Consider the following 27,631-nt stretch of genomic DNA (forward strand, 5'->3'; position numbering starts at 1 on the left):
CATCTTGGTAGCTTCCTCTGGACTTGTTCCAGCAGGTTCGTATCCTTCTAATGTTGGGGATTCCAGGAAAGGACGCGATACTCCAGGTGGGGTCTCACAAGAGAGGTATAGAGGGACAGAATCACCTCCCTTGAGCTGCTGGGCCATGCTTCTTTTGCTGTAGCCCAGGATGTTTTTGCATGACTTGATTCGTGAAATCGTACCTGTAGAACACAATCTAAGCTATTTGCTCTTAACTATAAAGAATATGTAAGGATAGATCTTTGAGGATCATAGGGCTCAGAATAGCTGAGTGTGGAATGCACTTCTCAAGACAGTTTAGTTTAGCCCTCCCTACTCAAGTAGAGGAGGTTTGTCAGGACCAGGTCCAGCTGGGCTTAATAAAATATATATTTCAAGTCTTTAGAGCATCAGCTGTCTTTCTTTTTCTGGTTTACAGAAATACTTGATCTTTTTGAAAAATTGTCTTCACTATTGACTCCGAGACCTGCTCCCTGATTTCTCTAGATTTCCAGTTACATGGCTATGAGTAACTTATCTTGGAGAAAAGACTGTACTTATATTCCTATCACTTCAAAACTGAGAGACATGCTTATATATTTGAAAGCTAATTCCTAAAACTATAGATCACCGTAAACCTGATGTGGTGGATGGTCTGGTTATTCTGCCTTACACGGAAATAGGTTTTTCTGTTATTAGAAGGGAAATCTCCTTGCTGTGGTTTAAACATTGACTCAATTCTAACTTGTCTCATCAGACAGGAAAACTTGGTTTACAAGTAAGTAATTTTAATTATTTACTGGTCTTATAATATATTTTTTTTCTAGTGAAAGACATTCTCTGTTGCTGAATGTGTTAAACCATTTCAGTTTGGGAAACAAAGCAAATTAAAGCTTTCCTGTCTAAATATTTGTTCATTTCAGTGAAACAAATGCTGCTGTTTTCTCTAAGGAGGATATACTTGTCTGTATACATTTAAATACTGAATAACTTAACGCATGTTTTGGTTTTATTAGGAAGCAGTAAACGATGCTTGTCATATTCTTGCTTATTGGAAATGTTTTTACTTGTGGTTTGCGATACAGTTAAGCTTTTGATGTATTGCAGCATACTTGAAATGCACAAAAGGTTTTCTTATTAAGCAAAGCTACCTTTGTGTCTTGTGGTTAAGTACAAAATGTTCACCAAGCATAGATTTATTTAATGTATTTATTAAAAAAAATCATGAGTTAATGAGCTGAAATTGGTTTGAGTACGATGTTCTTTAAGGGGTTTTAGATGTTGCAGGTCTTGTTTTTTCATGGAATGAAACAGGGAAAAAAATTCCCTGCTCTTTCATTCGGTTTAGGTTTTCAGTTTTGAATCAGGTGGTCAGAAAGGAGATCTTTCCATTGGTGGGCTGTAAGCCCTGGTGTTTCTCTGGGAACTGCCACCGGTGTTTGGTTTCTCAGGAAGGAGCATTGCTGACTCTGGAGGGCTAGGAGATGACTACGCTGTACGGACAGCTTTCACAGCTAGTTATCCATCTGGAAATCATGTTCTTGTTGCTTCTGGGAACACAGTGTAGGGTCAGAGCTAGGTCCCTTACCTTCTACGTGCTCAAATGTTCTACTTCGTTGTTGAGCACACGGTTTCTCCATTTCTAAGATTTGAAATGAATTTCCAGCACAAAAATTTTTAGTGTTTTTTAAAAACTTGTCCAAAGCTGAAGGAGTATGTCTCATTGTTTTTCCCTTTATCCTAATACCAAAATAATCCTTTCCAAAATAGGCAAAATTTGTTTTAGTATAGCATGGTTTGTAAGATATTGTGCAGAATAACCAGTAATTGTACAGCTTGATAAGGTTTTCCTGTTCACTTCAGAGTAACTCACAACAAATACTTGAAATAGAGGTACTGTAGAATTTTGAAGATTTGATTCTTTCTGCGATCAAGGGAACGTTATCTTCAAGTTGTCATTTGATTCACATCATTTTCAGCGTTTGTGTCATCTTTGTGTTCCTTGTCGAAATGTGACAAAGGTACATGCTTTTGGTTGTGTTCAGCACATTTCTGTTGCTGCCTTTCTTGTGCCTTTTTTCATGTTGGTGAGGTAGAAGATCCTATTTTATGTTGGCATGCAAACATGCATCACCGGATTGTTGTGTGCCGTTGGAACCATTCTTCTGTTGGTTTTGGTGCACCATTGAATTCTGGTTTTATACACAGAAAACATACTGTTGTATATTACAGTTATGGTGCAGAAGGTGAAGAAATCCCAATACGTAGCAGGCTCTGCTGCCCATCTTGGCACTGCTGTCAGTCAATTCAACTCGCTGGTAAGGGAAGGCGAGGGATGTTGGTGTGGCAGAGTTTGGAAAGAACTCCATGGCAACTCCCCAGGGGTTGCTGGTCGAGTGCTGCTGCATGGCACAGGGGCACGGTACATCTCTGCACACGCACAGCTGTGAGGTCGTTACCCAGGCGCGTAAGGTGCCAGACCTTTCCCGTAGCCAGTGCCAGCAATAGGTCTCTCTTCTGGGCTGTAAATAATCCCTTGTTGACTGTGTTTCCCCGAGGAAAGGAGGATCTGTAAGATCTGTCAGTTTTGAGTGGAGCATGGATGGTTAATGTCAGTGTTTCTACAAAAAAAAAAAAGCTAGAAAGGAAAATTTTGGCAGTGTGAGCTGTTCCTGCTGGTGTTAATGTTCCCTGTGAGTCTACAGTTTTGGGAAATCTAACTTTGATGCATTGTCTAAGCAAATACTCAGCAAAAGCTCTTTGAAACAAATTTATTAACTACTTGAATCTGGTCACCCAGACTTTCCTAAATCAAGCCCACTGTCTAATGAAAAGACTCCATTGTGTTGCTTCCTTCTCTGTGCCAAAGAAGGCTCCCACCTTTTTCTCACTACTGCTTACAGCATGTGTGCCATTTCGTCCACAACACAAAACTTTTTTGAGAATCATAGAATAGTTTGGGTTGGAAGGAACCTTAAAGATCATCCGGTTCCAATCCCCCTGCCATGGGCAGGGACACCACCCACCAGACAAGGCTGCTCAAAGCCCCATCCAACAGAATCTTTTTGCAGTATCTTGTGGCCACAATTAATCAGTGCTAGAGGCTACGTGTCAAAACATACTAGCAAAGGTAAAGTTGCGAAAATGCAGAGGTTTGGAAATAATTCTTGTGTAGATTAGTGAGTGGTGTTACAGACTGGGAAACAGTTCTTCCTGCCCTTTTGTTTCTCTGTGTCATGGGAAAGACTAGCTAGTATGAATTACTAAAGCTAATGACAGAATTATTTTCTTACTATATGATAGCACAAATAAACAGCCAAAGTGGAAAAAAAAAATACCAGGTCTGCACTAGATAACTACAGGGTCTTCAAGAAATGCATTTTTTGTGAAGGCTCAAAAAGCATTAGTTTTTCTCCTTGTACAAAGTATATATGCAAGGGGGGGGATTTGGGGAAGTGGGTTTTTTTGGTGGGGGTTTGTTTTGTTTTTTTTTTGTATCTATCTATGATGCAGTGTTATTCTAAGCATTTTGGTCAGTCTTTTCAGTCTGGTCTAAAGCCTTCCCTTCTGTTCCTTTATATCTGGGGCCCCAGAAATCTACAGAAAGTTTGTGTGTCTGCAGGAGAAATCTTTCTATCAGCATGTTATAGTTTTGTGCCCTATCCCCTATTGTTTTTTAACTCAAGTATCATAGCTTGTTTTCACATAAACATCCTCTCATCAGAAGGTACTCTTTAGTGGTTTTTAAATAAGGAATCTTTAAAAATACTTGATGTAATGGATAATAGTAAAGCTGTTATTTGTATATTTATTTATTTTTAATCATTCCGTTTCTTAAATCACGTCTTCATTTAATTAAGTAATTAGTGAGTTGGAGTAGAATTAGGACAGGGAATTTTGCAGTTTGATGATTGCATGTCTGCAATTACAGTCTTTCAGTTTATATTGACTCGCAGTTCACGGGCAAGAGAGTGTGTGTTGCTAGTCTTGCTTTTACAAGAAAAAAGTTAAAATACAATTTCACAGATGTTCACATATTCACTGTGCTGAGAAGTTCACAGGTTTGTAGAAGTATATGTTTGCGGGGGGAGGAGGCATGGCTCTACAGATGGGTTGCCAGGCAATTAATTCTTCCTGCTTGGATTGCCTGCAATAGGAGACAATCCAGCTCTCATGAACAGCGCAATATTATTTGCAAAAGGAAACTACTGAGTAACAATTTTCCTATTCTCTTCCTTCTTTCTTCTGTCTTCCCAGCCTCACTATAAACCTCCCTTTGCCGTGCATTTCTAAGAAGCCGTTAATGATTGATATGATAGCAGTGCTGTCATTCTTTTTAACCAAAAAAAAAAGTCATTTTTATTCTAGGTATTTTAATAGAGTCCCATTAAGGATGTATTGCTGACTGAAATATTGGCATGAAGGGCTCTCACTGAGCTGAGCCCAGGAATTAAGAAGTCAGGAAATCGGCTGCTGCATTGCTAAAGAACCTTGTGTGACACAGTATCTCCTGATTGGGGGGATCATTACTGCTATTATGACTCGACTTGCGTAGGAATTTTAAATTTCATCTGAATGTCAGTAATAACCCTCTTAGCAAATTATCCTGAATAAAATCACGAAGGCATTTTATATAATAGGTGTTGAATTACTGGATAGATTTGCTAATTAAATACTCTTTGTTCTGCTGCAGTTGACATTACAGGGTAAGATCTTGAACAATTATTCTCAACAGCTGTACTTTGTTAAGGGAAAAATTAACTACAAAGTTTATTTTTTTTCCTACACTTGAAGTTGGCAGATTTTTGAAATGTGCTTGAAAAAAAATTCCATCATCCAGTTGGTAATGAGAAGATAAATATGCAGGTGTTGCGGTGAAATCAGATAACTACTGACTGCCTTATTAATGAATTTAGCGAGCCACTGTAACCTCCTGTTTTGTAGCTGTTGGAACTTACAAGTGATCTCCTGTCAGAATGGGTAGCACCAGCATGTGCCAAGTCACTTAAATGAAGCCAAGTTGTCTGTGACCTCTCTTGTTATTACCTGCATCCGCTGCTGCCCTTGGAGACGATTGAGAAATGGTCTTTGCCTAGCCAGAGAATATTTTTTTTTCTTAGGGGATAATCCTGTGCTTTTTGGATTCTTTTAAAAATGTTATCTTTATAAGTATTAATCGATAGCATTATTTCAGAGAGTGAAGTAGAAAATGCCAGAGATTATAATGAGTAAAAATGATAGGCCTTCTTTTCTCTTACATGTAAACTCTTAATTTCTCTGTCCAATTTGTTAATTTTGTTTCAGGGACTCCTGCCTGCTTTTTGGAATACTAAGGGAAAAGTATAACCTTTCTCTGTAGGAGTTAGCTAAGAAGTGAGAGAAAGGGGAAATGGGGGGGGGTGAATAAGCTGGACTTCTGATTACTGTATGTGAAATCTGATGTCATGTGCCGGTGATATGTGTCTTCAGAGTAACTTCAAAACTCCATGAAAAGGTGATGGGGTGATGCCATCTGAATCACTCAGTATGAGATGAAAGAGGAGTGGAATATCTTTTTTAAGCTTCTGATTAAAATGGAATTGGCTGTGTCTGAGTGCGTACGACCTGAGGTGAATGTGCTGTTAAGACTCACCATTTTCCTGTTTGTCTATATAGAAGACAGAAGTCAACTGAGCTTTTTGTGGTTTGGTACTTCAGCTGAGTTCGGGCATTACATTGGCCGAGTACCTAGTTTGTGGCATCAGTGGATGGTCTTTAAACCAACTGGATGTTTTGAACTTGGCCCAGAGAGTGTATATCCATAGATACACTCTCTGAGTAACCCTGATAAGGCCATTCATTGTGAGTTGGTTGTGTGAAAGTTAAATCGTGGTTTGAAATTTAACCTTTCCTTACGTACCTTGAAAGTAACGGTATATTATTTTTGCTTAGTTCATGTCTTGTACTTTGGGAAAGTGAGTCCATCCTTAGGTGCAGCGAATTTCTATTTGAAGGTGAAAGTGGCTAGAAAATGTACCTGAACGGAAACTATAGTGAAACAGAATATTAAGCTTGTGAAGTCAGGCATTGTGGAACTAATAATGCAGGGGAAATGTAGCTTTTGGTGCATAGTTCTGTGGTGCGTCATGTAAAACGGACTGAAAAAGCACAGTCGAGCATCATACTTCAGTATTCCTCACTGTGGTTGTCTAAAGGTTCAGAAATATTAATGAAACTTGCTGTTAATATCAAAGGAAAGACAGTGTTGTCATCCTGTTTGCGTACCATTATATAGAGGTGGACATTTCACTTTTGTTTCAGAATTGCTTGCTGCAACAGCAATAGTCAATATTGCAATAGTCAAGATTCTTGGATTCATTTTAGGCTCCTTGGCCTTATGAACATCGTGAGATTTGCCTGAATATGGTCTTATTCCAGCATGGCCAGCTCTTCCCTTTTGGTCCTTTCCATTTTCTTCATCCCTGCTAATTTCTACTGTTTGGCTCCCTGTCACAGAGTTCTTGACTACAAGTAATAATTCTGCCTTTTTGGCAAATAAGGCCAAGGAGTATTGCCATTTAATGTATGAAAAATAATAAAAATTAGACTAGGTTACTAAATTCTATATAACCTGTTAAAATAGTGTGTTGCATGACTGTCTTTAAAGCTAGAGTACCAAATTGTTCTTTTCCACCTAGTAGACTGATCTATCGTTGCTGTAACAAGTGGTTCAAAGTGATCCTTTTAAATCAAATTAAAAGTACAATTGTATGTATATGAGAAGCAGGACCAGCTGAAAAAGAACTGAGGCTTATGCTGAGCAGGGATGGTAAGAACTGAAATGAGGGAACTGTGGCTAACCAGGTGGAATCTGGTTCTGTGTGCTGAAGTACCAGGATGCTGATGAGGAAGGAAATGGGGAATGCAGGGGAAACATGGCCAGGTGACTAAAAGAGTGGATCAAATGTTGGCTGTCGTGCAGCTGTGCAAACCAAGCCGTTGCTGCTGCAGCAGCTACACATTTGGTTCATCAAGCTGGTTTTACTCCATCTTTTCTGCACTACAGCTGTATCTGTCTTCAGGTGATACGCACCCCACCTCTCTCCGCTGTGCTTGCCAGTATTAGACGTGGAAGCAGTAGCCTACTCATGTGAGGCCTCTAGTTATTTATATGGTTCTAAAAACTGCTATTCAGAGCATTCATGGAACTTGGGATGGTCTCTTAGCTGAGTAATAAACCTACTTGCTCATGGATTTGCCCATTGATTCAACATCTGTATCCAGTCTTTATCTCAGCTCCTTGTCCCAGTTCTGGTTTCCCTAAGGAGTTTGCTTTTTGAAGACCTGTTTTGATATCAGTACAAGGGTAATCAACATTTTGAGTAGGTTCTTGTTAAGCAAGCACCATTCAGGCTGTACTGAACAAGACACCATGTTTTTGGGGAAAAAAACCCTCAGTGACATCAAGAGATAAGATTATGGATATGAAGGAGACAACTGACTTAAATTACAGAAAGAAGCTTAATTCTGGTGCCTCCTGGTTGGGTTTTATTTGAGCATTTCGTTCAGCGTTCTTTTTTTTCCTAAGGTAAAATGTGTGTGTGCATATGCAATTTTGAGATTTGTTTTAATCTTGTTTTAGGGGAGTTAATAATAGCATTAATGCAAGGTCAGATGAGAATTTACTCATGTAATAGGAGTATTGAGGTGACTGTGTGTTGCCAGGAGAGAGGTGGTTTGCTTTGTTTTGAAAGGTGAGAGCATTCGGAGTTAGCAACCTAATGGCTATGTTTGCATGTGTTAGCTTGTAATTATATCATACGCTAATCTTTGATTATTTTTTTTTATTTCAGATTCTGATGCATACCAAGGAGATGGTGCAAAAGGTAATGCTGAGCATTTTCATTAAACAACAACCCTTAGCGAGCACACCTGGTGAAATTTTTTATTCTAGGAGAACTGTAACCCAAACAGACCTGAAATCACTTCTTAGGATGCCTGGTTTACAAATGTAATCCTTCCTAATGGATTATAGCTTTTTGCTTTTCCTACCACAGATATGATCTGGCCCCTGCTTGAAGTCTATGTACGACTGTTTCAAGCAAATTAGCAACAGTGCTAATTAGAGTTTACTCATAGACCTGTTACACCATGTGTTCCAGTGTTTTATTACGGTTTATTTTTTGGCATCCTTTAAACTCTGTCACAGGGTGGGTTTTTGACTATACGGAGCTTAACATGGACATAGCCATGCTGCAGTTTTTAAAGCTGCATTGATTTTCCACACTGAAGACATTAGGTTTTCATTTTTTCAAGTCAGTATCTCTTAAACAGATGCATCTGCCCATTTTTGGGGTGATGTTAACTGGTGGTTGCAATTTTTCTTTTTGCGTTTTTCCCTGTTCTGCCTTTCATGTGCAACTCAGACTTTTGTAAGAGCTTCAGTTTGTCTAGAGTTTGTTCCACTATTCCAGAGGATTATGGCAGTCTAGCTGGTATTTGAACACAATCTTTTCCAAGTAGGGCATTTTAATTGCTACAAGGATCAGAATGAGAGATGATATAACGGGCAGAGCGTCAGTCAGAGAGAAGGATTTGTGTAGGTGTCTGTGTCCATCTCCAGTAGTAACTGCTCAGTAGTTGAGCCTGGGGGTACAAAATTTGTGGGTCATAGTAGCTTGATTCTCATCCAAAAGAAGTGCCTTATTCCCTGAAAGATCTGCTGGCCAAGGGAGGACTAGCACGGGTGATTAGATTACAGTAGAAAAAAAAAAGAAGATGGGAGTGGAAGATGGAAATATGAAGCATAAACTGAAAACATTTGAGAAGAGCAGCCTAACCTGGGCAGCACTGTGGTATTCTTAGTTACTGTATCTGCTAGCTGATACTTTAAGTACATCTGTTTGAAATATAGAGATTCTAAGTTGTTGTAATGGTGGTGGTTTTAATCTAGAATGGCTTTTTTTGCAATAGTATTCTGATGGCCGCAAATGCGATAGGATACCTGACTGTAAAATAATCTTTGAATCACATTGGCTAAAAGTCTTATCTGAATAGTCTGAATTTGTACAGCAGTCTTCGCGCCTAAGTGATCTTCTTGTGTCCTAGCAGTCCAAAGTTTTTTTATTAGAGTTCCTGCTATTTCTCAAGATTAGACTTTTTCTAGGATTCATTTAATAACATTTTAACTACTTAATATTTTGTACACAACTGAACAGTGATTTTGATTTTTAAACATTTCAGTGGCTTCAGCTTCATTATTCTCTTGAAATTCAAATGTGTCTTAATGGAATGTACAGACCTCTCTGTAAAAAAAAACTTTAATTTTTCTGCTTTTCAGTGTTTAAGGGATAATATGCAGACATTTTTGAAAATGAGGTGGGACTTTAAAAGATGGAGGGGTTTTGTTTTATTTTTCAAAGCAATTTGTTTCATTTAGATGAACCTTGAAGTGATTTATGGAGATACTGATTCCATTATGATAAATACTAATAGCACCAATTTGGATGAGGTCTTCAAGCTGGGTAACAAGGTAAGGATGTTTTTTTTCTTTTGAAAGCTTTCCTACATGGCTATGTTGTAACACTGAGTGGAGCAGATGGTATTAAGAGAGGATTCCGTGGCCTGAGTAGTGAATAGGCCATGAGGAAGAAGAATTTGACAGTGTATGGATGCTACGGATTATTAAATGCTCAAAGTGGCCTATCTTCAGGTATAGCATTTTAAAATACATTACGTGAAACGTTGCATTGTATAATGAGCTTTTTTACGAACCCTAAGTTGCCAGCAGACTATCTGAACACTTCGGTAAGCTAAAACGTGAGGTACAATGCCTCCATGTTAATTCCACTTACAATCTGAACACAATTTTTAATTTAATGATTTTTGTTTTGACATGAGTGTTGTCTATCAGTTTAGTTCTGTTTAGTTATGTAGTATATGTTATACTCTATGTGCTATCAGATTTTCAATGGTAAATTCAAATATTAATGTCTTAGATACAGAAGAGATCTTTTTGATTAGCAGTTGACAATATGAAAGTTTTGTGACGCTCTGAAATTGTGGAAGAGAAGTTAAAAATGTTTCATAACGTTTTAAAGAAAAGATGGAAGAGTTATTTGTGACAGATCAAAGAAATTGTGATGAAAACGAGAGCTATGGAAGCTCTCAAAAACTGAAAACAGAAGATTTTTTTCAGTATAGTATTAAACAAAAGTCATGTAATTTTAAGGCAAGACTGATTCGGGGGGGGGGGTTTAGAATACCTTTGCCTTCGTGCTAAGTTGGTATTTTGAGAAGGTGATGCGTCTCACGAGTATGGGGAGAGGCATAATATCTTGATTTCATAACCAAGTAGCAGGAGGGCTGGTGGCATGGAAGAAAACAATCTCTCTTTTTTGTTTGCCACATAAGCGTATACATAGTAGCGTATAAGAAAGTTTAATCTTCGGTGTCTGTGTGGTTTCATCCTGGTTTGATTTTTGTCCCTGTACTCACATTTGGTGACTAAATGTTCTAGAGGAACAGTTAAATAATAATAATTTTTATGAAGCCTGACAGGATCATCATTGTAAGTTATATCTTCTGACTTTTGATAGAATAGGTCGATTTTTTAACTTGTCACCTCCTTAATGATGCTTTTAGAGTCAAATGCCCCAGACTAAAAGTGAGCGTTGTTCCTGCAACAGGAAAAATGGAGATCTAAATGAGAAAAATTAAATGCACTTGTATACGTGAAAATGGAAAACTTATAAGGAAAGCTTCAGTTAAAACTGATAATGTGGTCCCAAAGCTAGACAGCAAACCAGTGGGATTCTGTGCTGAAAGTACTGTTCCTGTCTTAGTGAGGGTATATGTTAGAAGCAAAAGAACTTTAATTTATGTAAAACTTCCGTCAGGCCATTGCAAGGCACCTTTTTTTATAAAGCAGTTTCCATATCTTATCTTAAGTGATTTGTCTCTTATGTTTTCTTAGTAAGTGGGTCCGTACTCTGAAATCCCTTGTGTAATTTATGTGAGCGACTAGATGGAGTAGCTACCTTAGTAACACTGGCTAGAGTCAGTTATCTGCAAGGTCGCATTCAGACCCATGCTTCTCTACCCTGCTTAAATATTGTTAGGGAATCAGATATACAAAACTGTAAATCCTGAAGAAGCCAATGGGCAAACCTTAATTTTAGTAGTAGCCTATAGTTACTACAGTATACTTAATTTCACAATTAATGGTATCTGGTGAGTCTTTAAAATGTGTGTGCAAAGACAAAGCGTGTAGTGCTATTTATTTTTAAACTTCTAGATGAAAGTGGCTTTTGTCCGTAGTTATTAAGGTGTTGCATTTGGTTTTAATGTCGGTGCATTTGCAGATCAAAAGTGAGGTGAACAAGCTCTATAAATTGTTGGAAATCGATATTGATGGGGTCTTTAAGTCATTGCTACTGTTAAAGAAGAAGAAATATGCTGCTTTGACTGTGGAGCCAACTGGAGGTGGGAAGTATGTAACTAAACAAGAACTGAAAGGATTGGATATAGTCCGAAGAGACTGGTGTGATCTTGCAAAAGAGACTGGAAAGTGAGTTTCTTTGTGGCAGTGTCTTCTTTGCTCTGTTTTGAACAGTACATGCTTCATAAGCAGTTCGTATCACGTGGGTGATTTCTGGAGCAGTATGGGCTGGGAACTAGCATCAGTGTTAGGGTATCTGAAGTATTTCTTGTAGGAGATCGTAAACATTACATTTTGGCATTAGTAATATTATACTTGTGCAAGTCCAAATGTCTTTGATTTCACTGTCTGTTTTTGCATCTTCTGTGGAAGCTGTGCGTTTGAGTTACCACAATTTTGTACATGCAGCTTACTAAACTACAGCTTAAATCTTGTGAAAATGGTAGGTGCTGTCAGTGTTTGGAGTCATGGGTCAGATCTTTTTCAAAGATGGTTAGAAAAGTTGGTGGTCAGCTCTTTCAGCATCCTCTAATAAAGCTCAAAGTACACTGGGTGCAGCCTGAAAAGATGATACCTTCCCCAAAGACTTTCTCTTCCGTTTTTCAAATTATACTCTTCTGATACTTCATTATGATATTGGACTGGTGATTTATTAATTGTCATTGCACAGAGACTTTTCATTCTTAAATTCAATAGAGATAATACATTTAGCACTGTAGAAAGAAAGCTGAAGTGGGTGGAGAGTGGTCATTGGGGGGCTAGCACCTTGTGTACTGCTTCTTGAATATTTAACTTAAATTGTGGTCCAACTGTATCCAAAAATGAATACTTTTTTACATCTGTAAAAATATACCACACGCTTGCCTACTGTTCTTAAGACTTGCATTTTCTAAGAAAAGATGCATCATAATAGAAGCAAATTTTTCCAAGTTAGGAATGTATTAGTAATTAAAGCTATACAAATGTTTGAGAGTGTTCTTTAGTGACTAACTCTTCTGCAGCTGGCAGATCTTCCAACCACATTTTACAGAAATAGGCAAGACTTTGCTTACTTGATATATTCTCTTCTCTCCCATCTTAAGATACCTGCTATGGAATAATAAATGGCAAAATGAAATGGCAGCAGAAAATAGAAACCAGTTGCACTCATCAATTCCAAATCACTGTTTAACATTAGGACTATGTACAATAATTTGCTTTTGGTAAAGTAAAGTAAATAAATAAAAGAAAACATGAAATATCCTGACAAATTTCTATAAATTTAGCATCAGACTTCATCCTCGGGCTCTTTAATTCTTAGAGGTAACACAAGGGAAGAGAGGATTGTGTTTATGGTAACAGTTTTGCTTTGTGTGTCTGAAGCCTTTCTTCGTTTCTGGACTGTTTCTACAGCTATATAATTGGTCAGATTCTTTCTGATCAGCCCCGAGACGTAATTGTGGAAAACATTCAAAGGCGGCTTATAGAAGTTGGAGAAAATGTGATGAACGGCCAGATCCCAGTAAATCAGTTTGAAATAAACAAGGTAAATGACGTCTCATCTCGTTTCTGTCTCAGAAAAACTTTACTGTTCCTGAATATATTGTCTGCTGATAAAATTTTTTTTTTAATACTTATAATGCTGTGAAATACCAGCAGTTTTATTAGATGGTGAATAGCATGGAACGTACTCCAATGATCCTACGGTATGAGGGAAAAAAAAAACCCTGTGGGGCTGGAGGCCAGTCTTGCTTCCTTAGAATAACAACTTTGTGTCTTGTCCCATCCTGCTGTCTTCCCCACTGATTCAGCACTTTGAGAGTGACGTGATAGCTCATGCTTTCAGGGGAAGTTTACTCCTGAGTTGTTATTTTATATCTGAGGTTTAAAATACATAAGCTGAAGAATATAGTATAAAAGAATAAAATGTTCTGTTTTCTAGAAAAATATATAAAAGCATAGTATTGTTAGTTTATTTCCCTTCAAAATTCCATAGAAGAAAGCTAGTAGTCATTTTGAGATCTCATTCAGGACTTCACTGCAGCAAGTAAAATACTCTGCTTTATCTACAGGAGTTTTAGCAAACAGCGTTGTGGTTTGGATTTATTTTTATGAATCCTTAATGAAATTTGTATTTTCAATTTCAAAAGCTTCTCTCCAGCCGCACTAGTTGGGTGGTGTTTCATTAATGAATAGGATACTGCATGTCCCTCTCATTCTTCTAGTAGAAGAAATTTCCCAGATTTGCTCTATCCAAAGTTTCTGTCTTTTGCCAACCAGGCATCTGTCTGCTCTATAAGACTGTGTTAATTGATTGGTTTAGACATGCGTTCAAGTTGTCATTTGAGCATTAAAGAAATGACTGATTTTTATAGTTGATTTAAAAAAAAAGCCTGTTCTCATTGCAGATATTCTAAGAGTACTTAGTATGCCCATAAAAGAAATCTATGGAATAGTTTTGACTTTAAATAATGAGCGTTCTTCTGTTTTACTACTTTGGAAAAAATGAAATAATCTATTTCAGTACTAAGTTGCTAAGAATTGAGATGTTGGTAAATATTTAAATGTAGCATTTTGTGTAAAGAAAAAACTCATTGTGGAATCTCAGTAATGTGAGAGACATGGAAATATTTAAATGCAGTTGTATCCTTTTACTCTGAAGGTTCTAAATACACTTAACTAATTGATATTCATATTTCCTTTGTGACCTGAAGTGTTGTGGGGTGAGGGGGTAATCTGTGACTGTATTTTTGTATGTTGCCTAATGTTTTCATCTTCAATTTAGTTTAATTTTAAAACAATTGTGTTACATCTGTAACTGTTTGAACTGTTGTACCTTTATGTAATGCATTTTTGAGATGGTATTTATAAAAGCATCCTCTCATTTTATTAATAATAACATTTTTGAAGTATGAAGGACTGGTATCTAGACCTTAATGTCAGGAACATACCTTCATTACAATTTTTAGTTCTTTCTCATTTGTTTTGCAAATATACTTGTGAATAGTAGATGGATGAAGATAATCACTATGCAGTCTTGTCTTGTAAAGTTTGAGTTGTCCATCATTGAAGTAAAAACTTTCCTCATAGTTACATTTCTGCTTTTTCCTTTTGATCTCTCAGGCATTGACAAAAGATCCACAGGATTATCCTGACAGAAAAAGCTTGCCACATGTGCATGTTGCCATGTGGATAAACTCTCAAGGAGGCCGAAAGGTGAAGGCAGGAGACACAGTGTCATATATCATTTGTCAGGTAAAAATGTTTTTATTTATAGCTACATGCTATATATTGTTTTGAGAGGTGGCAAAGAAAACCAGCTAAACTCATGGAAGTGTTTTGGCATTTCTTTGCAGTGGGACTATGTTATATTTTAAAATAGACAGTTTCCTGTACTAAATTTAGTTTTATAGAGCTTAAAAGAACCTTTGTGATCAGCTTATCTGAATCTTTCCATATAGTGGCTGATAAAATGTCCCTCAGGTAATTTCTGTTGGGAACTAGAACTTATTTTTAAGGAAACTATCCAGTCATCATTTTTTAAGGAGAAGAAAATTCTGGTGGTGAAGAACCTGTCATTTCTGGAAAGCTAATCAGTGGTGGTGATTAAATAGTGTCATTGTTATTTCCAGCCTTCAACTTGTGTCTTTTCAATTCATAGTCATTGGATCTAGCAGTATCTTTCTTGGATAAATTGGGCGATTAGAGAAACTTTCTGTTTTCAGGTGTTTCTCCTATAAATGCTTATCATTATCTCACAAATGTAGACTCCACTTTGGATTTTCTAGTAAGAAAAAAAGTGTACATTAGATGGACCAAGGGATCTCTTATGCCAAACTGATGGACTTGGCAATGTGACTTCTATAATGGACCAGTATTTCAGCTCCTTCGTTGTTAAAAACTGAAAGATACTGGGTTTTATTTAATTGAGAGTTTTTAGCCTGGCGTGACGAAGCTGCCAAGACTTATGAGAGCTCAGCCATGGGTACGGGTGAGCAGTGGCACAATACAAGAGAAGAATGTACTTGTTGAAAGAAGGGAGCTGAAGGAATTGCATTGTAATTATTTTTGCAAAGCAGCTGGATGAGCTGAATAGTCCCAAATTAATTTTGTTCTGAATACTAAGTTGTCTGAAAGGAGTAGGAGGGACCAATGGCTTGCAGTCTGTCTTTATAAGTGATGGGTTTTCAGTCCGTGGCTGTTGACTCTATTGAAGCCAATAGCTCATCTTAACTGAAAAATGAAAGTGTCGTATGTTAATGCCTGAGTTTTATTTTGCTGTAAAGAGGGTAAAAAAAAAAAAGACTGTACTTAGCAAAAAATAAACTGTGGTACTTTCCATCGCATCCCTGTTGAGGTTTACTTCTGTTACTGAATGCTTGCTAAAATACTACTTCTAGTTCTGCTCTAAGGCTTTTGACATACATTAAAAATAAAATTTCCTTTTGTGGTTGCAGACTGGGAATATGAGTTGCATTTTTCAGAAGAGTACCATCTTCCTAGAGTCGATGCTTAATTCCTCCATGAATACTGTTTTAAATTTAATTATTGCCTTCCCAAATTGAATTATTTTGTCCTTATCTTTTTCTTTCAAGTTGGAGAAGAATGTTTCTCGTCACCTCGTGTTTCTTTCAGTATTTCCGAATATTTCAGAATTTGCTCTTTCAAATAAGTACTATTGCCTCTGTTATTTATTCACATGCCAATGAATGATGGTCCATTCTATGACCATTCGTCTATTTGTTTTTTTATAGAATCAAAGAACATAAATTTCCTAGCAAAACAGATATTGTTTTGATATCCAGGACTCAGAATTTGCTTGTTGTGCAAAATGATAATGCTAGTTTAGTACAAAGTGAATCCAAAATGCATGCCCTCCGAGTATTTTTAACTGAGCTGATGGTTACAATGTGTTTTCATTGTGCATTTCAGAATTGACAGATGGGACTGTTTACTCTGTCTACTCTTACTGATTTGCACGTGTAGGCTGCAAAAATACAAGCTGGATTTACATTCTTGAACTTGATAGTTGATGCCAGCATCAGCAATGCAGCTTTTTTTCCCCTTACTGCTGGGTTTGTATTGGATGCATAATAAATCAAGCAAAAGAGAGTGATTGTGTAACAATTTTGTATTGAAGTAATGGATAATATTTGGAGCCTAATCCTTTATGGACTGAATGTGGAACTTACTTTTTTTACTTATTTTACTTTTCCTGTCTCAGGATGGATCTGATCTCAGTGCCAACCAACGAGCATATGCTCCAGAACAGTTGCAAAAGCAAGACAATCTTACTATTGATACTCAGTACTACCTGTCACAGCAAATACATCCAGTAGTTGCCAGAATATGTGAACCCATAGAGGGAATTGATTCTGTTCTTATTGCAACATGGTTAGGTAAGTATTCTAAATTCAGTTTATTTAAAGAATTACAAGAGACAAAGTGAGAAATGTTAATGTATGTTTTGTAACAGAAGTGCCTCCCAAAATCAATCTTTCTACAATGAACGATAGCTTGTGTTACACAGGCTATAGAAAGCAGCTTGGATTGTGAGTGTATTTCCATGACTGTTGCAGAATATCATTTTTCAGAACGAGCTTGTTAAAATGAACTTAATACTTGTTTAGAGTTGCAAAAATTTGCTGTTTATAAATGACAGTATGATTGCATGTGTTTGAGATTTTCTTAAGTTACCAAAGTAGTTCTGGAGTGCACATCCAGAACTAGAACTTTTCCAGGGAGAAATCTTAGTATCTCTAGCATCTTCCTAGGGAGAAACCAGTCATATGGTTACAAATTTTTAATAGGGATAAGTGAAGACTTGTGTTTGCTAGAACTGACCTATTAGATAACAGAAACATAAAACCTTTGTAACAGTTTTCCTGCTCCATATGGAGAAATGAAGTAATCAAAATTAAGTAGTGCTATAAAAACTGTGAGTAATGGTAGTGACCCACAGAATCAGCAGTTATTATTCAAATGAGCAACAGGGAATTGCTCTTGCGAGAGTTCTTTTTCCTCTGAAGAAACTGTCAGAGGAATTAGAATTAGAGATTTTTCTGCCCAGCTCCGATTTCCTGTGTCTTCTCCATTCCCTAGGCATTTACCTAGAAAGAAGTATAGGTGTTGAAAAATTTTTAACAGTTCTATCAAATCTCTTCCGATGAAAGTACAATGCTGTGTGTGTAATTCTTTTAGTGTGGTTTCCTCCCTAAAAGTGATTTGCCAACAGACATGATTGATCTCCCTGATAAACAGAAAATATATTATTTGTATCCCACATTGAGTTCATTATTTTTTAAATTACTACTCAAGGACACAGAACAAGTTGTGAATCTTGCTGGCTGCTGAGTTCTTGAAAAGCCTGTCCTCTCCCACAAGAAAACTGTCTCAGAGTTGCACTGTGGCAGTTTAATAATCTCCTGTTTGATGCTGTGCCCGTGTCTACAGGAAATTCAGACCTGCAGAAATTATTTTGTTCAGAATTTTGGAAAGCTCAGAGGAAGAGTTAGTCCTCAGCATTTTGTGTTTAGATAATGGCCAAGATCCAGAATTTGGTCATGTAAGACCAGCCCGGCAGCATGTTGCCTGTCACAACTGTTCACCTGGGATGCTGCATCTTTGTAGCTTCCTTACTAACAGCAGGTTCTGCTTGTGGTGAGCTCACAGTTTCTACTTAAAATATGTGTGGGTAAGTTCCTTTCTTGTTACTTCTCAAAAAGGGTAGTAGCTATGAAAGTTATTGATTTCCCAAGGCAATCTGTATAATATGCAGCTTTTTCCATCTATATTTCCAAGTTATCTGTGGAAAAAAAAACACAACAAAGCAAAAAATCCACAAATTTTGCTTTTCCTGGGAGCATGAGCAGGGTACTCACATACCATATGTGGTTGCTTCCAAGAAATAGCTTGCATTTGATGTTGCAGTGTGTAATCAACAGCTCTGGTGCTTTGAAGAGGTGTCAGCCCTACTTCACACATGCAGACTGGCCATACAAATCATTCTGTTTGTGTGGCAGGGCCTTGATATACAACTTTCCCTTGATGTCAGAGTGGACTATGTGGTATGCCTGACTGAAAAGGTCAAGCGCTTTTGGTTAGGTTGAAGCAGTTTAAAATAGGCGGTAAACTTGTACTTCATTTAGATATAAGACAGGAAAGATTTCTGAAGCTCATTTATTTTACTTGGAAGAGATTGTTAGTCTTGTGGAGTTAGGCTTGAATTCACAGTTGTTCCTCATTCACAACAGGTCAGATTTTCAGAAAAGACTGGCTCCCTTTAGGCACCTAAATTAAGTGCCCATATCTTAAGAACTGTGTGCCACTTGATAGCATGTACTGTTTGCAAATGCCTATGCTGCTTTTTGCGCTATAGTACATTCAAGATGAAAATTTCTTTTATGGTCTATAATAGCATCATGCAGCTGAGAGTTTATTAATAGTCCACAATTGTTAGTCTGAAAACCTGTATATATCTATTACAATCATAGGTCTGAAATGCGTTCACTTTGACCTTGCTGTGCTGTAAAAATGCTGTTTCTCCAGCTTTGTTTTTGTGGGAATGCCTACATTGAATTTGGAGGTAAAGTCAGGTCTTTTTCAAAACTTCTACTCTACTTACGTCTTTATATACAGCATTTAATCAGTCATAGATAAGTTGGTGCAAGCTGAAGTTTTCTTACAGCTCTTTTACAACAGTACTTGAGGGATAGTCAAGTGGCTTTGTTTCAAAGAAATTGGAAGTAGTTTTAAATGTACGAGATACTTGAGTCTAGCTTGCTAGAACAAGCGAACATGAAAACTCTTTTCTCTGTTGATGTTGGGCTTTTTTTTTTTTCTTAGTTCTTTCATCATGTTACACATCCAAATTCCTATAATTTTTCCTGTCTCATTGCAAAAGAGCATGCTTTCCTGCTCTGAAGAAAGGTGGTGGTTTGGGAATATGTAAGTGTTATATCTGTGGACCAAAACTTGGTTGTATTCTCATTGCACTTGTTGTCTTCTGCCTACTCTGATTTATTGTGTTACATAGGGTACGCCTCTGTATATGGGGAATGGTTGCAGAAAAAAAGATCTCTGTTTCATATATAGCAGAGTCTCTTTGTGTGGTGAATGTTTCATGGACATGCCCATGAAGTTCCAGAGAAGTCGTGGCTGCCCCATCCCTGGAGGTGTTCAAGACCTGGTTGGATGGGGCTTTGAGCAACCTGACCTAATGGAAAGTGCCCCTGCCCATGGCAAGCGGGTTGGAACCGGATGATCTTTAGGATCCCTTGTGACCCAAACTATTCTGTGTTGCCAAGTTAGTCTGAGTAGATAAAATTGATCCCTGCTTAGGGATACTTGGCTAACATCAAAATAATGAAGAATTCTTTGTTCTGTCTGTGCTTGAAGCAAGTTATTTTAAGCTGGTTTAGACACTGAAGAACAAAGCAAGTAACCACACCTAAAAATTGCAGAGAATTCCTTTAATATCACATGTATTCACTATGAAATCAAGCTGAAAATTGCCTTTTGTTTTTGGACATAGTAGGAAGTCTGCCTAGCTTTTGAGAAATGGAAATTCGTTGTTCCTAAAAGTGAGAACCTCATGGATGTACTGATTCGCTCTCTTTTTTTTCTTCAAGTTCTTGAGGAAAAGATGAGGATTGTCAGGGTTACTGAAATTAACTGAAGTGTGCAATCTGATCAGCAGTATCATTCAGTAAATCTGATCTTAAATGCTCAGAGACTTTACTTGCATCACCCTGAGGATACCTATAGCTTTTGAACAAAAAGAGCCACATTGGCAGGATAATTCTCTTAATATTTTTCAAGTAAGGGATTTTTGTTGATAGATAAGTACTGTTCCTTGTGTTGTCAAAAGTATCTAGACATTATGGAAGCAGAATCATTAACCATGGGGGTTTTGTAGCTGTTACTGTCTAACGTAATTTCTTCTAAATTATGGAAGTTGCTGACTGTTGTCCTAGATTGTGCTATGGTCTTCTGAGAGAGACGTGTGCTGCTGCCTTGCAGGTGGATGTGCACACTGGTGCAAATTGCTTGGTGTTAGGGCATTTCTTAGGAAGGCTATCTAATTTTAAGGAGTCATTTCTGGGTCTTGATGAGGCTTGCCGTTGAGTACTTCCCAGTTCTGGTTCTTCCTTGCCCCCAGTGTCTGCGTGTTGGCTGCTGCTTGTAGGGAAACCCACCACCAGATAAGAAGGCATTTTTTATTTTTATTTTTTTTTCATAGAATCACAGAGTGGTTTGGGTTGGAAGGGACCTTAAAGGTCATCCAGTTCTAACCCACCTGCCATGGGCAGGGACACTTTCTACTGGATCAGGTTGCTCAAAGCCTCATCCAACTTGACCTTGAACACCTCCCAGGGATGGGGCACCCACAACTTCTTTGGGCAGCTTGTTCTAGTACCTTGCCACCCTCACAGGAAAAAAATTCTTCCTAATATATAGGCTAAATCTCTGCTCTTTCAGCTTAAAAACATTACCCCTTACCCTATCACTGCAATCCTTGATCAAGAGTCCCTCCCCAGCTTTCCTGTAGCCCCTTCTGGTACTGGAAGGTCACTCTAAGGTCTCCAGGAGCCTTCTCCTCTGTAGGCTGAACAAGTCCAACTCTCTCAGCCTGTCCTCATACGGGAGATGCTCCAGCCCTTGGATCATCTTTGTGGCTTCCTCTGGACTCACTCCAACAGATCCATGTCTTTCCTGTGCTGAGGACTCTAGAGCTGGATGCAACACTCCAGATGGGGTCTCACCAGGGCAGAGCAAAGGGGCAGAATCACCTCCCTTGACCTGCTGGTCATGCTTCTTTTGATGCAGCCTGAGATACAGTTGGTCTTCAGGGTTGCAAGACCTACTTTATCATTTAATGAGTTGCCTTTAATGTTGTATTTAGCAGCTACTGGACAGGCTCTCCTGACATAAACCAGGACAGTTGTGCTTTTCCCTGGGGCCCTCAGGAATTACATCAGATTCTGTCCTTTTTTTATTATTATTTTGTTTTCTCACATTATGCAGTGAAGTGAGAGGAGAACATTGGAAATAAAGGATACAGTGACGGCAAAACTCCATGTCAATACAGTAACAAACCCTAAAGCGTACCAGTTTTGCTGCAGGTTTTTTTGAGGTGCTCTAGACCTGCTTAAAAATCACTAGAGGTGTTTAAAAGACGGGTAGACAGGGTGGATAAGGGATATGGTTTAATAGTGGCCAGGTACGGTTGAGCTCAATGATCTCAAAGGTCTTTTCCAACTTAGGGATTCTATGATTCAGTGTTGGTTGAGTCACCATCCCTACGATTCTCTAAAAACCCGCTTCTATATGAGAAGCTGAGACTTAAAGCACGTTGCGCACTCTGCCTGCGCAGGAGACTGCTTGGAGGACCCCACGCAGAAGACACGGTGGCTTCGCAGCGCAGGAGGGGAAATAAGAAACGAGAAACACGAAGGCGCTCTCTCGCGCAGGGCAGAGCCCTCCCGGCCGCCCGGGGCTCGGGTAGGGATGCTCCGGGATGCGCTGCGCGGCGCCGGCCGCCGGGTGGCAGCAGGGGATGCCGTTTCCCTGCCTCCCGGGCAGAGGAAACTTTCTGCGCTTCTCGACTAGCTAGGGCGAAATCCATGGAAAAGCCTCCCCCTCCCGCTCCACGGGGAGAGCGGGCACCCCCCGCCCACGGTCCCCCGGCGCTGGGACCATCCTGGCTCGCTGCGTGCCGCCTCCGGCTCCCTGTCCAGGGAGCACGCACAGGAGCGGGTGTGGAAAGACAGGGAAAAACGCAGAAGCGTTATTTTAAAAATACTGCCGTTAGTAACATTTATTCGACCTGTTTTCAGTTTCCAGGCTGGCTGCTTTTGCTGGCTAGTTAGTAAATGTTTTATAAATTCCATTGAGTAATTCCAGAACAAGTCTGGAAATTACTTCCATTAATTACTGTTGTCACACTAGGTTCATACATGTGTTTTTAGTATTACCTTTCTTTGTCTTGCATGCAACCTCGCTATTTTGGTGAGGCAGAAAAGCTCACCTGCAGTGCAGGTAATTTAATGATAGCCCTGAAGATTTTCATGTTTGAGTAAGTCAAGATCCCTTTGATTTTTCTTGATGTCATGGGAAAAAGAGTTCAACCTAGTTCATCGTTAGTCCCATCCTGTTAATTTTAAAAATTACCAAAACCAGATGCTAGTTTTCCCTCCACCCATCAGATGCTCCCTGATTTGTTATCAGGTAAAGCAATACGACCAGTCTGACCTGATCCGAGAGGATACCAGTTAGTGTGCTGAAATGGATTAATTGAACTAACTAACTATTCCTGAAATTTCACTGGGATTTCACTGGGACTGTTTGCACACCAAAAGTTAGATGTATACTTGAATCATCACAATATTTTTCCTGTTGTTTTCTCCAGCCAAAAAAAAGCTAAGGAAGTTCAGAGATAGGTGTGATTTAAATTTTTCCAATGGATAACTTTTTTTTTTAATTTCTGTTAAACTATTACCAAATGTCCAGGTGCTTATTTGCTTACCCTGGTGTTGACTGAATATTGGAAAACTGGAGTCTTATGAAGACCACAGTTTATCTCTTTTTAATCTTTCATTTAGTGAACTACTTTCCTCTGGAAAGCAGCCAAAGATGAATTTATGGCTGAACTTTAATGGTATCCGTTGCAACAATCATTTGTTGTTCCAATTCTAAGCTCAAAGTCAAATGAGAATTGCATACTTAGTTATTTTTTGCAAAATCTTAATACTAAATTCAAGACCCTCTTTGAAACCTCTTATCTACTACCTGTGTATTGCAGAACATACTCTTTGTGTTTTAAAACAGCAAATGTATTACCAAAATAATAATAATTTAAAAAAAACCAAACAAAACCACTCAGTCCTTTTCTGGAGGGTACCATATGTATTAGAGGGCAAAGGAAGCTATTAGCAGTGCTTTTTGCTTTGTTTGCTTTTGCCTTTAATTGAATAGTAGAGAACTATATTAAAAGTTTGAGAACCTCTTGAAGGGGAATTGTTACCCTTATGCACTGACATTATTTTCTTTTGATAAAATTAAAATTGGGAAGATTGATTAAATTTTAGTGAAATCCCTGTTCTATAAAGAACCAGATAAACTTACTTGGCAATGGAATTTTTGCTTGTCCCTGAATTTGTTTTATGGTTCCAAAATAAAAATTCAGAATAGCAATAATAGTCACACAACTCGAATCTTTTCTGTAGTGGCAAAATCTATCTGCCTGTATAACACAACTGTTTTATATGTGTGATAATATTTGTATAGTTTAACTGAATATTGCACCCAAACATTTTTTTTAAGTCTCCCAGTGCTGTATAGTAAGGTTAAGAAGAACTGTAAAATCTAGCTTTGCTCTCTGTTTATGATCTGTCTTGCTCTTTCTATGGTAATTATAATATTTGTTATAGAAATTTGCAGAAGATTTGGGGTAATACATGGTAATCTGTTACTTGACTTAATTAGTCCCTGATAAAAATATTTTTAAAGTGCTTCTCTTTGAACTTTTATTCTTAGTAATACATTAAACCACAGTTTTTGGAACATTTTCTTCTCCATTTTAATTTGATTAGTTTTTTTTTTCCTAGCATGTGCTATTTGCTAGAGTTTACAAAAAAAAAAAAAAGCAGTAAATGGGATACATGGGATTTTAAAAGGTTGCACATGACAAAGGGTGACAAAACCCATGGATTTTTATTAAGTTTACTTTGGCAGTCTTATTCCTAGAGCAGTGAACTTTGTGCTTGCTTGCTTATTTACTTATTTGTGGTTGAATCGGTATTTTTAGGATCTCTTTTGTGTATTTATTTGTTTAAAATCTTGAGTTCTGGCAATCAAAAATGAAGCATTTTGTCTCCAGTGCTGCCGTTTTAAATGCTGCTGCTGAATTTTAACCACTGCATTAGATTGAAACCTACATGCTGTTAACCACTGAGCCAAAATGAAATCGACCACTGCATTGAAATCAGAGTTGGCAGTTGTATACGGACTTGAAGGAGTTGGTAATAGTAGTGCACCCGCCTTTCTTTAATGGGGTTTTTATTCTCTGTTTTCAGTTTTAATGGTGCCATTTTGATTTAAAGACTGTTTCTTAATAACGATGCACATTTTTATTGAAATATTTTCAGTGTAACTTAAGAAGAAAATAACAATAAAGTCATCTGTTAGGAGTGCTTTCCTTAGAAACAAAATGTTCTGTTGCATACTCCCATGATAATGCAGTGTGCTTGTTTTATTTATAAAGCAATCTTGCATAAGAAGATAAGTAAGATATCTTCATGTTTCATGGACATTTATTCGTGGTTAAAAATTGTAAAATGTATTTATGTTTTATAGCGGAAGTTTTGCTAGGGAGAGATTTTCAGCTTCTGAATTTACATTTTATAACTTTCTTTTGAATCTGCTTCACTGAGCATATGAAAAATGAGTCTGCTTGCATGGTTGACCTCTTAGTCTTTTGAAATTTTTGTTTCTTATTAATAGGACTGGATCCCTCCCAATTCAGAGTCCATCACCATTACCATAAAGATGAGGAGAATGGTGCCTTGGTTGGTGGCCCAGCTCAGCTCACCGATGAGGAGAAATATAGGGATTGTGAAAGATTCAAGTTTTGCTGCCTCAAATGCGGAACAGAAAATATTTATGACAATGTCTTTGATGGTTCGGTTAGTTGTTTGTTTTTCTGTTTCATTTCTATTTGTCGGTGAGGGAGAAAAATACTTGTAGAGAGAATGGCTTTTCAGATAGGATTCATATGATGTAGGAGAAAATACCATATTGTTTGAGTCCTGCTATTTATAGCTTTGGAACTGAAATTTGCTGGAAGGATAGTACTGAAATATTTTTCCCATTTTTGCATTTCAACTGTGAACGTGTGAGATTACCTAGCTTCATTAATCTGTTTGACCACAGCCGTGAATGTTTGTTGGCATAACTTTTTAAGGAATCCTTATCTTAACACCTTAGTAACTTCCAGTTCTCTATTTAATGAAACTTTCATGTGGCGATGGCAATTTCTTATCCTAAATCATATTAATTGGAACAAACTGTTTTTGAAAGTTGTGTTTATCTTGCTGCATCCCACCTCCCTTCTTAACAGTAAGGTTTTTCTGTGTTATCTCTCCTTCCGTCTTTGTGTATTGAACATAAAAAGTCATAAGAGTACATTCTTGTTGTGAAGTTCTGCCAAATAATGTATCTCTGACCTTGGAACACAACTTGAAATAGGGCCAAGTATTTAACTCTACAGCAATGTTATGTATGTACTAGTCATTGGCAAATTAGCGAGCTTTGGAGTAGTGAAAACCTTGAAGCTGAAAGCAAATAAATCTTTTATCTAAATTAAAAGTAATTATTTTAAGTTAATTTGGACAAACAGCAGATGTTTTGCATTTTTGTGAATCAAAATAAAGCAGTCTTTGGAATCAAGTAAGAGGAAAAGGCACAAAAATCGAGTAATACTTTGTGAATCCTTGACTTTTGTTCATTACAGCTGTAAATAAGATAGTTAATTGCGTGTAGGCTTGACAACTTGCAGATGGGCCAACTGGAGAAAAGTGGATGTCAAACTCCTTAAAAAAAGAAAGAAAAAAAAAAAAAAAAAGAAAACAAAATCAGAACAACCAACACCCTTTGCTGCCCCGCCCCACCCACCCCCAAAAATACCACCACCCCCCAAAAAATCCAATGCAAAACTCATCAAACAACAAAGATACCTGTGAACCAAAAAAATTAAAATCCCTCTCTTCCACCTGGGATTACTTAGTGTTGTGGGTGGAGGTTTAGCCAAGATGTCCCACAAAAGCTATGTCTTCCCTTGAAAGAAAGTTTTCTGGAAGTTGTATAACTGTAGCCAACCTACCACGTTGTTCTTTTTTAAATGAGAATTCTCCTACCAACTTAAGTTCAGCTGTTCACATGTCACTTCCAGATTTAATATTGGGTATTCAGAAGGTTTTGGAAGTAAGGGGAATGAGATGGCGTAAAACTGTAAGAGCTATTCTTTGTAGCTGGGAAAAATAGAAGGTGATCATGTTTTTATTTAATGAGATTTGTCTCTGCAACCTTGTTGGTAATTTCATAAAGGTATTATATGTGTAAGGTTGATTTCAATGGTTGTTATCAGTGAGCTTGGGCAGAACTTTGATGTCCCTGATAAAACAATAAAACTGTGTTGTTTGTGGGGAGGCAGGGGGGTGTGATTTGTCCACAGATTAATTTCTTTGCTCAACATCATTTTTTGAATGCTTAAACTTGCAGCAAGTGAAGAAGCATGTTCTCCAACAGACGTTTCATTAAGAGGAGAATGGGAAAACTGTAGGTCAGAGGGCTTTGCCTGGATGTGGCCAACTGTGATGGGAAGAAAGCAGGCCTAGATATTAGAGGCCCTTTAAGACTATTCTTTTTTAAGAATATGTATTATACCTAAATTCCTGTGATAACTTCTGCTACAGTCATCTGTTGTAGTGATGCGTGCTGTTTTTACACTTTGCTTTTCAGGGGCGATTTATTGAACCAAGCTTGCAAAGGTGCAGTAAGACTGAATGTGGAGAGCCTCCTTTCAACTCTGTGGTTCAAATGAACAACAAATTACTGTTGGATATTAGACGCTACATCAGAAAATACTACAATGTAAGTATTCAGAAAGTACTCTGCCATATGAAATGAGTTTTCCAAGTGGTGTTGAGTTTTTAGTGACTGTCACGTTACATTTCTTTTTGTACTCCAAAATAACAGCATGTAATGTCAAACCCCAGCTTTATGAAAATAAAACAATCAATTAATGATTTCAAAATCTAGTTTAGAATGTTTGGTTTCTCAGTTCACCCTCAGGTCAAGGCAGATATATTTAACTTTTTCTAACTGTGTGTTAGCATTATTACTGGTGTAGTAGCTCACAGTTTTCCAGATTTCTAGACTAAGAAGTGCAGATCTGATTATATTAATGATTTTGAGAAAATCTATGAAGCTTATCAAATATGCAGATATCAATTTCTTATGTAATTGAAATCTGATTCTCTTTCTCCAGCGTGAATTGATGTATATTGTGTTACATTGTGAAAAAGAAAACTGAACGTAGCTTTGTAAAAATTCCTTAAAAGACAATGAGATGGTAAATGCTATGAATCATTCTTTGTAATGACTAGGAGGGGAAAGAAGAGGAGAAGGATGGGAAGTTTAATTAATTTGATAGAATTAAATAATTTTGGGGAG

At 37.7% G+C, this 27,631-nt stretch overlaps 1 protein-coding gene across 1 annotated transcript in view; it reads left to right on the forward strand.

The window, feature by feature from the left end:
• The window catches only part of POLA1 (DNA polymerase alpha 1, catalytic subunit), a 204,912-nt gene that overhangs the window by 66,977 nt on the left and 110,304 nt on the right, over positions 1-27,631 (forward strand). Inside the window, exons 27-34 of the mRNA XM_054088003.1 lie at positions 7,833-7,865; positions 9,419-9,511; positions 11,343-11,548; positions 12,812-12,944; positions 14,522-14,653; positions 16,623-16,797; positions 24,902-25,083; positions 26,918-27,049. Coding sequence (XP_053943978.1) covers positions 7,833-7,865; positions 9,419-9,511; positions 11,343-11,548; positions 12,812-12,944; positions 14,522-14,653; positions 16,623-16,797; positions 24,902-25,083; positions 26,918-27,049 — 1,086 coding nt within the window. The remainder of the gene's footprint in view (positions 1-7,832; positions 7,866-9,418; positions 9,512-11,342; positions 11,549-12,811; positions 12,945-14,521; positions 14,654-16,622; positions 16,798-24,901; positions 25,084-26,917; positions 27,050-27,631) is intronic.

This window comes from Cuculus canorus, chromosome 1, assembly GCF_017976375.1.
Source record: "Cuculus canorus isolate bCucCan1 chromosome 1, bCucCan1.pri, whole genome shotgun sequence".
NCBI classification, from domain to species: domain Eukaryota; kingdom Metazoa; phylum Chordata; class Aves; order Cuculiformes; family Cuculidae; genus Cuculus; species Cuculus canorus.